General features: G+C 39.3%; 1 protein-coding gene across 5 annotated transcripts; it reads right to left on the bottom strand.

Moving 5' to 3' along the window:
* Positions 1-411: 411 nt before the first annotated feature.
* Positions 412-10,052, bottom strand: tsku (tsukushi small leucine rich proteoglycan homolog (Xenopus laevis)). Of its 5 annotated transcripts, none has more exons than XM_042487109.1 (3): positions 9,765-10,052; positions 3,883-4,194; positions 412-3,267 (listed from the first exon to the last, which is right to left on the bottom strand). In XM_042487109.1, exons 2-3 carry the CDS (start codon positions 4,186-4,188, stop codon positions 2,527-2,529), a joined length of 1,047 nt encoding a protein of 348 aa, XP_042343043.1. In that variant the 5' UTR covers positions 4,189-4,194; positions 9,765-10,052; the 3' UTR covers positions 412-2,526. The 5 variants fall into 5 exon arrangements, with proteins under 5 accessions (XP_042343043.1, XP_042343040.1, XP_042343041.1 ...); XM_042487106.1 differs by having other exon boundaries at positions 9,769-10,052; XM_042487107.1 differs by lacking the exon at positions 9,765-10,052 and adding an exon at positions 9,225-9,365.
* Between the last annotated feature and the right edge of the window lie 2,625 nt (positions 10,053-12,677).

Raw genomic sequence — 12,677 nt, 5'->3', positions numbered from 1 at the left:
TCCTGGCATGTCTGCCCACTTCAGTGTCTTTTAAGGTCCATTCAAGACCACAAGTGTGTGTATGTGTCTGTGTAGCAGGACACTTCCAAGTAAATAAAGCACCAAAAAAACAGTTTTATATGCAACATGTTGCTGAGTTGTAAAAAGTGTGAAGAAAGTGCTGTGTAGGCAAACTGTTGAGATCTAAGCTGTCCTCTTGTCCTGCAGAGGGACACACCCTGCTATGAGTCAGTCCCACGCATAGAGACAAATCACACACTGCTTTGAAAAACAGGATTTCTAGCAAAAAGTTATATAAAGTGTCGACAATGACACAATCTTGTTGCATGTGGTTTTGTGTGTTTGCGCTCCTTTGCTGGCACACCTGACAATTGTTGCTGTTTTCATGTAACACAGAACAAACAACAGTCATTCAAAGAGTTAGCAGTCAATTTATTACACATATGATTATATCAAATTATGTACAATATAGTTACATACATACAAATATAAACTTTTACAAGCTCATCTGACTTTCAATTAACCAACTGAAAAGATGAATTTTTAACACTTAACAATTTTTTTTAAATTTTAAAATCAAAACACTCTTCACAGATTGCTGACATTCAAAAACCCTCGTATGCAGTCTTGAGGCTGATCGTCCTCTTAGGCCCACAGAAACACCACAGGAATGGCGAGATGACATTACACATGACAGCACAGTGCAGCTCTGTGTTTAAACATCAACAGAAAGCGGCATCACTTCATTACCAATTATGTGAAAGCTTTCATACTTCACTGGTCAAATCTGTTCCAAACAAGCATCTTGATTCACAACGAACTCCCGGTCAACGTGGTCACAGTTTTTGTACTCCCATTGTGTAATGTCAAACAGTCAAAACATAGAACGCCGTGTCAAAGGCTGCTGACCTAATTTGCAAAGTGTACACCAAAAGTGTCATTATGACGGTCCAAACATAATGGATGTCAGATTGGGGCTGGTGGACACAGGAAAAAATTCAAGTAATGAAATGGTCATTTTGTGGATGAAACAAGAAAAGATCCTCACAGTTACAGGTGTTACTGTATGTTTCCACCACAGACCATGCTAAATAAAAACAAATCTGGTACTTCCATTGTACGGTTCGATATTTTTGGGAAATGCGCACATTAGCTTTCTTGTAAAGAGTTAGATAAAATGATTAATACCACTCTTGTGTCTGTATGGTTAAATACAAAGTTAAAGCCAGCAGCTGTTTGGCCAAGTTAATCATTAAGACTGAAAACTGAGGGAGACAGCCAGCATGGTTCTGTCTGAAGGTCACAAAATCCCCCAAATTGAACCTTTACTTAGTCCCGCCCCTATAAAACAGACGGGCCAATCATAGTGTGGCATCAACCAGGTCCTACAAGGGTCCGACAGTCGTGCTGGCTGTCCTCCACAGACTCACAGTCGTTTAAAATTAACTTCATTTTCAGGCTGGTTTTGTGAATTACAGGCTAAACGTTGTGCCTCGGGCACATGCAAAAATGATACTCATTAACTGGGAGGATGGACATATCTTTAAAATTTTGTAGACCCTATCTGCTTTTCTCTGAAATAGCTTTTCATTTTCAAAAAAATTGATAATATTTCCTAGGGTTGACAAGTTAAAGTTTGTTTTATTTGTACAGAATCTGTAAAAAATACAATGTGTTAATTTGTGAGCTTTAGATTTTCTTTGGACAGAGTCAGACTAGCTGTTTCACCATTTCCAGTCTTTGTGCTGGTCTGAGCTCATCATCTTCTACCTAAAGCTTGAACAGAGTGGTATGAATCTTCTCATTTAACTCTAAAAAACTAAATCCTCCCTTTAATCGTTCCAACAAAGCATCACATTCAAAGTCAAATAAAAAATCTTAGTGGTAAACAGTAAAATATTCTTCAGTGTGGGTAGTATGAGCAATGCATAGAAAGTTTTGTATTACACTGGATGACATTTAGGCCATGTTTGAGTGCATTATTAAAGGAAAATACCACAACTGGAATAAGTGCAAATAACTCTAAATATGAGCCTACTTTAAATGAAGTAAAATTGACAAAATATTACTAAAAGTTTTAGATTTATGAATGTTCTCTACAGCTTTTAGGCTGCAAGTTAAGATATGGAAAAAAAACTCATCTATGAGGAATGCTGCACATTTGGCCATTTTTTTTGAGAAACAGCGTTTATGATACTTATATCAAGATTTCATCAGGGTTACTTTAAACCCTTAAGACATATTCCAAAAGTTCACCTTGGAAATAAGGTTACTAAGTCAAAGTAACACAAAGGTGTTTTGCATATCAAAGCAGTTAAGGCACAGCTCTGGCATCAGGATTTGTAAGGGCCGGGTATACTCTGTCAGAACTTGTTTGTGGGACATGTTGTCCGCCCATGTTGGAAATCAAGTGTTAACAGACACTTGAAAGGTTTAGGGCTGAAGCAGTTTCGGAAGCTATTGGCACATCCAACAAGCACTTCTGATTGAGCCCATAAGAAATGGTCCATTTCCACAGGCACTGTTTCACAACACAATGCCCTCCACATTACAGTTCAGCACCTCGTTGTGTTGGACTTGACCCAGCTGCCGGTGAAACTGCCCCTGTTTCTGGGTCCTCCAGCAGTGGATGTTTCGTCCCAGTGTAATACTCTTAATACTGGGCAGGTGGGTCAGCATGTTATTTGGCAAAGACACCACACCGGAGCCAGACAAATTCAGCTCTTGCAGGGAGTCTAGTCCGCTGAAAACTGCAGGGCTCAGAGTCTTGAGCTTGGCATTGTTTGAGAGATCCAGAACCTGCAGGCTCTGGAGGCCCTTGAAGCTGTACGGCTCAATCTCCTGGAGCTCATGGAGGCCACTAGCAGATAAATAAACCAGATCTTTCAGCTGCGCAAATGCACCCTCCTTGATGTGTGTGATAGGGTTACCATCCAGATTGAGGTACCTCAGCGGGAGTCCCGCCAGCCTCGGTACACTTGACAGCCAGTTTGCTGATAGATTTAAGCTTTGAATGTGTAGCACTCTTCCATGCAAAGTTGTGGAGACTGACACGAGCTTGTTATGAGACAGATCCACGCTGACAGGTTCACCATTAATTTTGGTAGTGAACACGTCCAAGTCAAACTCTCGGAAGCTGTTGTGACTGAGGTCAACTTCAGCCAGAGGGAGGCCGGAGAAGCAGCTCGGGGAGAGGTGGTCCAGGTTGTTGTGGCTCAGATCTAGAGTCTCCAGGTAACGCAGCTTGGACAAAGCATTGGGTGTTACCTGATGGTGTGAAGGCAAGGAGGGGATAAAGAGAAAAAGAAAACATTTGAAGAGTTAATCAGTTACTAGGTAATATTTTAAGGGTTAAAGATACAATGAAATAAAACAATACAAGTTTTGTATTTATTGACATATGTGTGTGACAGGGTAACTTTTTATGTCATTAAAAATGCACTTGTCTTGTCTTGTTAGGTCATAGTACGGAAACTTTTACTTTTAAAAAAAAGTATAGTTATGGTCTTCATTATTTTCTTATCTTTCTTGATAAAACAGTTAAAATGTTTATTTGTAAAATGTTTGCATGTTTGTACAGATTTTTTTCCTCTTCTTTCCACAACTAAAAACACTGTAAATGAGAGCTGTGGTGGTGAACCAAACAATACAGTAACTAAATAGTACTCAGTAAAGATCTAAAGTTAGCAAGCATTGGATAACATTAGCCGCAAGTTATGTCTAAATATGTAACACTGTAGCACCAAAACCTGTGTGAGTGTATTGAATAAGGGAGGGACATATTTTGTTGACTGTAAATCCATTCAGAACTTTTTCATTCACAGCTTACATGAGCTCATTTTAGACCAAAAAATCTGTACTTGTTTTCCTCCAACCACTGACCGTTGTTATGAAGTTGCTGCTCAGGTCCAAGCTAATCAGGGTGGTGTAGCCTGGACCAGCCAACATGGTGTCACCGAGCGGGCCCATGGCGTTGGAGGACAGGTCTAGGTGGGCAGTGTCCAATGGGATGGGGATGGGCATGGTGGTGCCCGGTCCCAGCCCTCGACAGTCCACCCTGGTCAGGCTGAAGCTGTTGAACAGGCCAAAGCTTTCCACCTCACAATGGCAGCCCGGGTAGCAGTTCTTAACCGTACTGGACTGGACGGAGGCCAGTAGCAATAGGCCGAGCCACAGGAGGAGTGCCATTATGCCCTGGAGAAAGAATTATTTACCTTTGAGACATTTTTAACATGCCACTCCCATGGAGCTTAGAAAGGTTTTCTCTAAAAAAAGCCACTTTTTATTATGTTCAAATCACCTTTCAAGCTACAATCACCATCTGAGAAAGATGCATTACCACAGTCACCAGATCCAATCAGTACACCTTGTCCAAACTTTAGAAATCAGAGGAGCTGTTCCTGCTCAAACACCATCTTCAAGGTATTTGTTAAGCTTTGTGGAAAAAAAAACCTTAAAGCTTTTATTTGTGCAACTTGAGTAGCCCTAATTTCCCTCCCTCTTGGCTTCCCAATGGGTGTGACCTAATTTCTTTGATCAAAGAGTTCATTTGCACTTTCTTAGTTTACTCACTAGAATGAGTATGCATGGTTGGAAAAATAAAAATTTGAGTGTACTCTAAATCAAGGCCCTTAAAATATCTCTGTTCTATCTTAAAATTAGGAAAACTGAAACCTGCTGAGCAAATCCTTGAGACTTCAGTGCATTAAGATGAAAAAATAATCATTCTGATCATTTTACTGCCATAAGGTCAAATACTAAAGCCACTGCATCTGAAATAATAGCAGAAAAGAAAGCTTCAATGTGAAAAATAAATAAATAAAACAAAGCCTGGCAATTAAAAAGTAAAGTATATATCAATAATTTGAAGCACAAAGTTAATCAAACATTCATAAAGAAGTAATATACAGTAAATACAATTATAGAATAAGTGAATTAAAATGGCAATAAAATCCTCAAAGAAATTTCCTGACCACCTATCATACCTTTTTTCAGGCGTTGCTGAAGCTGTTTTTGTCCCTCTGTGTATAAATGAGAGCTGAGCAGAGCTCACCCAGTTCAACTCAAGCACATATGTACACACACACACACACGCAAACACTTGCATATTGTACAGAGGTTAAGAGTTGTGTAACAGGTAGAAATGATCAGTCATGGTCAAGTGGCCCCAGGCATGACACAGCAGATTTCATATGAGAGAAGCAACCAAGGGTTTTACAGAATTTATTCATGAATGACAATAAACAGGATATTACTGAGAGTACTGCTATTCAAAATTCACCCAGAAAGCTCAAAATTTAAAGGTTTCAAAGTTTAAAAGTATTGCTTATGGGCAAATCCAGCCTCTCAAAAAAATTCAAGTTGGTACGTTGTTGCAAGAGAAATATAATAATATTTCTCGTTAATCCTTAAAAATTGACATTTGTTTTAAATTCTGACTCTTTTTGGGGTATGCAGTAATAATGTACTAAGAGACCCAGGATACGGCTGTTATCAGGCATATCTCACAGGGGTTACAGTTATTTATGTTGGCTTACATAAGAGGATGAGGTTACATGACTACGTAGTACTTGCAAGTCACCGTATGCAGGCTGATTACAATGGCTCAAAGTCTACTCAGACAGAGCTGATCACCTCTGTGCAGTGTTTCTTTCAGTGAAGGAGTTTATGATGAAATCAACTGAATGATTTCAGTGATTCACTCGCTCAGCAACAGTTTGTTTACTGCCATGTTTTTTGAATCTTTATTAAGACATTTTATTTTCTTCTTATCCATAAAGTAGTTTAACTTAAATATAAATACTATATAACTTTTCATAAATCTGTTCACTATAGTGCATTTACATTAGTGAGTATGTAGTTAGTGAAGATTGGTATTGTGTGTGTGTGTGTGTGTGTGTGTTTGCAGTGAAGGCCTGAGTGCCTCCAGCTGCACATTTTGACCAAACAGGAATGGGCGAGGTTTATGACTGTCAAATTGAACTGAATACACAAATCTTTCACTCACTGAACAAAATTTAACACGATTTCTTCCGGTTGAGCTCTTCAGAAGCTAAATAGTCCGTCCCTGGAATGAACTATGTGTAAATGACAGATGGGGAAAAAAACTGATGAATGAATTCTTTATATTGTTTTGGAAATCAACTTTGGACTTACAGTTTCTATAGCAACTGCTTAAAGATCCAGTGAGTAGGATTTAGGGGGGATATATTGGCAGCAATTTAATATAACATAATAACTATGTTTTCTTTGGTTTGTAATCACCTGAAAAAAGCAACTGTTTTTTTTAGTTTTTTTTTTGTTTTTTTTATGTTTTCATGTTGACCACCGTAGTAAGCATCCCTTTAACGACAAGAGCGTTTGAAAGCACTGATTTGTAACACAAAACTGATTTATTCAGCCTTTTTACCGGTTTAAATCACCTGGTCTGTTTGGAGAGGAAGAGACCTCTGCGGATCATTTGGCTTCAGGACAAAACCTCCTGAATTTCTAGATCTTAAGTTATCAGAGAAAAAGGGTGAGCAAACATTAACAGATGCCAGGCTAGCAGCCCTTCTGCAACGAGCCAAAAAGTGTCGGAAAAACACTGATTTGTAAGGTGCAGCTGCTTTTTTCAGTGTTTCTGCCAGTTTTAATCACCTATTCCATTTATTTTAGAGAGAAAGAAAGCATTGCAGAAAATTCAGTTACTGGCAAAAACTTTCTGAATATTGAACACTGAAGGACTCCTAAACTCCTAACTGGAAGTTCATGCTTGGCACACAGCAGAAGTTTCAGCTGGTTGCAATGTGCAATCCTCCCCACTAGATGCCACTAAATTCTACATACTGTTCCTTAAATTCCCATTTTCTGTGTATTTATCACATCATTGGCTGTCATAAAATCAAATGATAATAAGGTCGTTTTCCGCCCTCTCTGCAATTACAAGTTTTGTTTCACCTCAAGCAAACTGCAAGGCTCAAAGAGGTCAGCCTTGCTGGGAAACCACAGAGAAGCAATGTGCAGACTAAACATGGGAAACAGCCAGTAAAACCAAATGGTTATACGCTTTTTACGTCTAGCACACTGGTCCTCAGCAGCTCGTCACCTCTGTGTGGTTTTGTAACCACACTGGTCCGTCCCTCCCTCCTGACTTTCCTTCATCTGTTGCTTCAGTGAGGATTGTGAGCTCTCTGCACCAGGTGTTGCTCTCGACCTCTCGCCAATAAATCTCAGCTAATAGCAAACTGCTGCCGGCTCTGCCTTCAAATCAGACACATTCTAACTACTACAATTACCCAAAGACAACGGCAGTTAGAGCCGCGAACCCACTGAGTGGACAATTGGCAAAAGCCTGTGAAATCACGCCCCAACACCTTCTCACTTTCAGAGGTCTTTTGACACCTTTTATTCCTGGGATCCTGCTAAGGATCATCAGCCGTTAGTTGTTTATTTATTTATTTACCTCCCTACAGCTTACATTAATTGCTTTTAAGGGTGCGATTTTTTTAAACTATAACTTATCAGTTTGCTACTACATGCAGACTTTAACCAAACTGTCCTGCTGTGATAATCCAATTACCATAGTGTGTTATCAGTGTAAACACAATCATTTAATTCATCAAGAGCCAATATAAAAGCACCACTTTTATTGCCCATGAGCAGTTTACTTATCTTAAGTCTTTACAAGATTTTTTTTCTGACTGGCTTTTCTTTAACTCAATTCATTAAAAAAAAAAATCAAGCACAAGGCAGAGTGAACGTATGCAACATAATATCTACTTAGTTCTCCCACATTTATTTGCATCTATGTCAAACATCATTTAGCCCTCAATTTGTTCAATATCCCCCAGCAGTGTGATATATTCTTCATGCCATTGAGACCGTGCTGTCCTAATTTAATCTTCAATCTTGAAGGCTGAAAACTGTGTAATTAGAAGATGGATGCCACGCTAATCCTTTTAAGCCAAATTAATGCACGACACTGAGGAGGAGGCAGTGATTTAAATTAAACTGATGGTACTAAAGTGTTTTGAAACAATTAGGCAGCACTGGGATGCCTACAGTGGTGAATAAATATAATCTCAAGCAAGGAGGCTGATCAAATCCAACATAGTGCATTTTAGCAGAGCCAGAGGAGACAGTATTTTAGAAAAAAAAGGTGATGAAAGATTCACTGGAGGTGTAGCTGACTGTGTTGCCTAAATATAATGACCACTTTTGTCTATGAAACAGTCTAATAAAACAGGTTAATTCACTGCAAAGTTAGATTTAGCAGTTATGTTGTGAGTGTAAGATCTTACAGAGATGAGATTAAAACTGACCTAAAATTAATGGGCATTTCATCTTGCATGGCCTTTATTTTGAAGCCGTCTGGGTGGAAACGGGTTATTATGGCACAAACGTTGGTTTTGGGATTTGTGTTTTTAACTGAAAAGCTGCTGACTTACATCGGTTAACTTCACTGATGCTAATATGTTTTATTGACTGATTGGAAACCACATTTAACAAAAGCCAAATCCGTTTCTCACACAGTTCTTGCAGTGTAATCTAAGTCCAATGTATCCAGTTGTATGCTTAGTACTTACAAAACAGGAAATAATCATATTGCCTGCAAAGTACAAAACAGGCGAGACCACAGATCAACAGGTTACCTGTTGATCTGTGTGTGGCACAGCACGACACCGGGGACAGGGGTTGCCATGGAGGCTGCCTGTGCTCTCGCCTGTTTTATAGTTTGCTGACAATATGTTTATTTATATATCCCCTTTCTCGTAAAAACTGACTTTATTCTCGTAATATTACGACTTTTTTCTCCTGAAATTACAAGTTCAATCTCGTAATATAAAACCTTTATTCTCATAAAATTATGAACTTTTTCTTGTAAAATTACGACTTTTTTTCTCGTAAATTTACGAGAAAAGTCGTAAGACTACGACTTTATTGTCATAAAATTACTACTTATTACTCTTAAAACTACGACTTTATTCTCGTAATAGGCCTATGATGTTTTTCTCATAGAAGTAGGACTTAATTCTCGAAGTCTCAAAAAACAGTTTTTTTCCTGAATGTGGCCCTAAAACTAAAATATTTTGTTCACCACTGTTTATATCATAAAAGCAGTACTTTTAACAGTTATCCCTTATCGAGCTCTTCTTTTTCTCTTATATCTGTTTCCATTACTCCCCATTCTGTAACGTAAAACTGACCAAATGTGACCAATGTGTAATTGCCCTCCGCATTACCTCAGTGAACCACTGCCATGCCCAGGAAAGTGAACATAGGAGGCGGGTATACAGTCACTGCATGGCACCTCCGCAGATCAAATTTCTTGCAGCCGTACGTGGCAAATCAGGGAGCGAGCTGAGGACTCTGCTGCAGCCTTTCCCGATAAAATCCCCAAAACAAGTAGACGATCAGACGTATAACACTTAAGTACCGTTAATAACGCCTTCAACGTCAACCCCGCCCCTTTCAGCTGTCAATCACAGCTCCACATGCCACCTCTGCGCGCATCATCCACGGGAGTCTGCACACTCCATAAAGTTTCTCTCTTGTTTCTGAATAATTTGCGGTAACGACACACCAGAGCCTGGTCAGTCCAGACGGGACACCAGGGGCGGTTTCTTGAACACAGAGGCAAACGTGAAATCTGATCTGACCACAGCAGTCCTCTCCTCTGCTGCGTTTCTGTGTCCGAAACTAACATGATAATCAGACACTTTCTGACAGACGAAGAAGGAGTTTTTTTTTTTTTTTTAATGGTCCTACTTTAATTACTTTACCTACTTTTCTCCTCAGATTGAGTTCCGTGTAACTTTGGTGCCTTTCATCCAGGCTGTCCGCTTTTCGGCCGTTTTTCACTTCACCGCTCCCATTCTCCAGACCCCCACAGCGCTTCCGTGTCCCCGCCGATCGTCTGCCTGCTGCTCCGCATGAGCTCTGCGGGTCCCTTTACGTGTCTGCTCCGCCACAGTGAACTGTCAGGAGCTGGAAACACTGGGACACACTCATATGTTCCCATCCCATGAAGTCCTGCCCGTCTTCGGCTCGTTTTACCACCGTCAAACCCGCGAGCGTTCAAAATAGGAGCACTTCCTGTCAATACTTATCAAAATAAAATGCACCAACTGTGACAGTTTGTGGTTTCACTCTTTGTTTTGACAAGTATTTGTTCTAAATAGTTAGGCTGATTATTTATTTATTTTTTTGTATGTACTTTCAGGTCAGTTAACTAGGTTTTTGACTTACGATGGCTATTGCTGCCAGGGTGCATGCAGGTCAGGGGAACTAACTAAAAAAAAAAAAAATAGGGCAGTCAAACGATTATTGTTTTTGATTGTGTTTAATCACACAATTTCAATAGGTACTCACAATGAATCCCATATTTAATCAACATGTGTACAATTCCAGTTATGTTTCATCTCAAAACCTTTTTGATGTCCATGCTGACATAGTGAAGCAATTCTTACTAGAAGAGAGATGATCATTCTGGCTGATTATCAGGGAAGATATTTGGCATTTTATTGATTATCTGTATCTGTTTTTATTTTAATGATAGCTGATAAAACTAATTTGACTTAATTAAATAGTGTAAAGAAAGTGTTGGCATGGGAGGACCTTTTACTTTGTAAAACCGCAAGGAGCTATTTTCAGTTACTCATTTTGTATTTAAATTGTCACTTGACTTTGTCTTTCTGTATATGATGCGGAAAGTTTCAGTTTTGATTAAACATTTGCGAAAGGCATTTTAACAAAGTTTTGTGTTAGGGTTTGTTATATTCCAAATTCTAAATATTGACAGATATCAGCCCTTAAAAAAACAATATTGGTCAACCCCTAATTCTTACCAGATCACATCGTAATTAATTAATGCTGACAACCCTAAACAAAAGTAATGACCCTTTCTTTTTTCACTTTCCTTGATGCAGGTCAGGATGTGAGATAAGTCATATCAGCTCACGCCACAAAGGTAAGGAAAAGGTATGTTCTCACAAAGTTCTTTCCCTTCTTTTCTCCTTTTTCTTACTTTTTTTTTAGTTGAAGTTTTGAATTTTTTTAGTGTTGGAAAGAATATGCACTCAAAGTGTCTTAACAAAGATTTTCTCATAAAGGCAATACATATTTCTGTGACTGCAGAATCCTAATGTGCTCCTTTGATTAATTTATGCTAAAATTGTCTGCCCGTGAAATAAACCATGTGTAAAGGATAGAGAGGAAAACTTGAGGAATTAATTCTCTTTTAAAGATATCATACCAAGATATGTCATTCATTTTGGGCAAAAAAGACCTTTGCACTTACAGTTTCTATTTAAAAAAAAAAAAAACTGCTTCCATCGTGTTTTTGTGTATTTACCACATCATCAGCTGTCATTATAAAAATGACAGTAAGGTCCTTCTGAAAGCTCTCTCTGAGATCAGCCTTGTTGGGAAACCACCGAAAACCCACATGCAGAATAAACATGGCCAGTAAAATGAAGTGCGCTTTTATTTTTGAAGGCCTACACGTGTAACTTCCTGTGTCAGTCTCCTGTCCCGGGCAGTTTTGACGCTGCACGGCGTTGCGCACTCTAGTGGAGACGCCGCAAACAAATCCACATGAAAAGGGAAGCTGATATACAGCGTTGCGCAACAAGGCGGTGGTTTGTTTCATTTGGCCTCTTGTGCGCATTTTGATGAAACTGATTAAAAAGATAATGTGAACGGAAACCCAGACTCTTCCTGTTGCTGCTCACGCAGCATATCTGGTCTGTTTTTTTAATAAAATTAACCTTTAGTGTGTTAGGAAACCTTTGCAAAGATTGATCCTGCAGCTTTATCTGAGGTAATCTGATCAAATGTTTCTTGTAGTTTTACTGAGGTCGTTACGATGTGTGAATCTGTGGAGACATAATGCTGCATCCGGTCACTTGAGATAATGTAACAGCCCAGAAACACAGGTCAGGTGTGATGAATTATGGTGAACATCTGTTGCTGCTCACAATGAGGGTCCTCTGCTGTTCATCCGCACCCTGCATTGTTTTCCTCATGAGAGCATGACAGCATCCCAGCACACACCCTGTGCTGTTTATTCAAATTCAATACATCCTTTTTTTTGTTAAAAGTAAAGAAAAAAATGCATGATTGTGTTTACGCAAGCAAAAATACATGTCATATAGCCTAGTAAGCTGTGATGAGAAGGAGAGCCTGTTTTGACATTTAGTTTGATGTTACTCATGTCGCTACTTGTGCACACCACCACCCACCCACACACACTTACACCCATCTCTTGCATGTTGTAGTGTCTGGTATTCTTCGAGGCTGTAAAGATAAGATAGGTGCGCAGGCAGACAGAAAGCAGAGCACAGTATCAGTCTGACAAAAGGAACAAAAACCCTCAGAACCTGTGTAAGAAAAGCCTGATATAATGATGAACATGCCAGGGCAAACATGACCCAAGTGAACATGTAGTATCATACACACATCAGCCTATCACTGACATTGAATTCTTTCATGTTTCCGTTGCCATGTTAACCCCAGTCAGTCACAGCACACTGAACACATCCTGTGTTGATAAAAGCTGAAGTGAAAGTTTGTGTCAATTGTACGCCAAATGCAAACTGAGTTGTGCAGCATGCCATTGTTTTATAAAGTGAGAAGGGTGGATAATAGTAGCAGAAGAGTGTAAATTGTGAAAGCATGGACATATTGGACGTAAC

This window comes from Plectropomus leopardus, chromosome 5, assembly GCF_008729295.1.
Source record: "Plectropomus leopardus isolate mb chromosome 5, YSFRI_Pleo_2.0, whole genome shotgun sequence".
NCBI lineage: Eukaryota > Metazoa > Chordata > Actinopteri > Perciformes > Serranidae > Plectropomus > Plectropomus leopardus.
The sequence above is the reverse complement of the archived record's forward strand: the minus strand, read 5'-3'. Positions and strand labels throughout refer to the sequence as shown.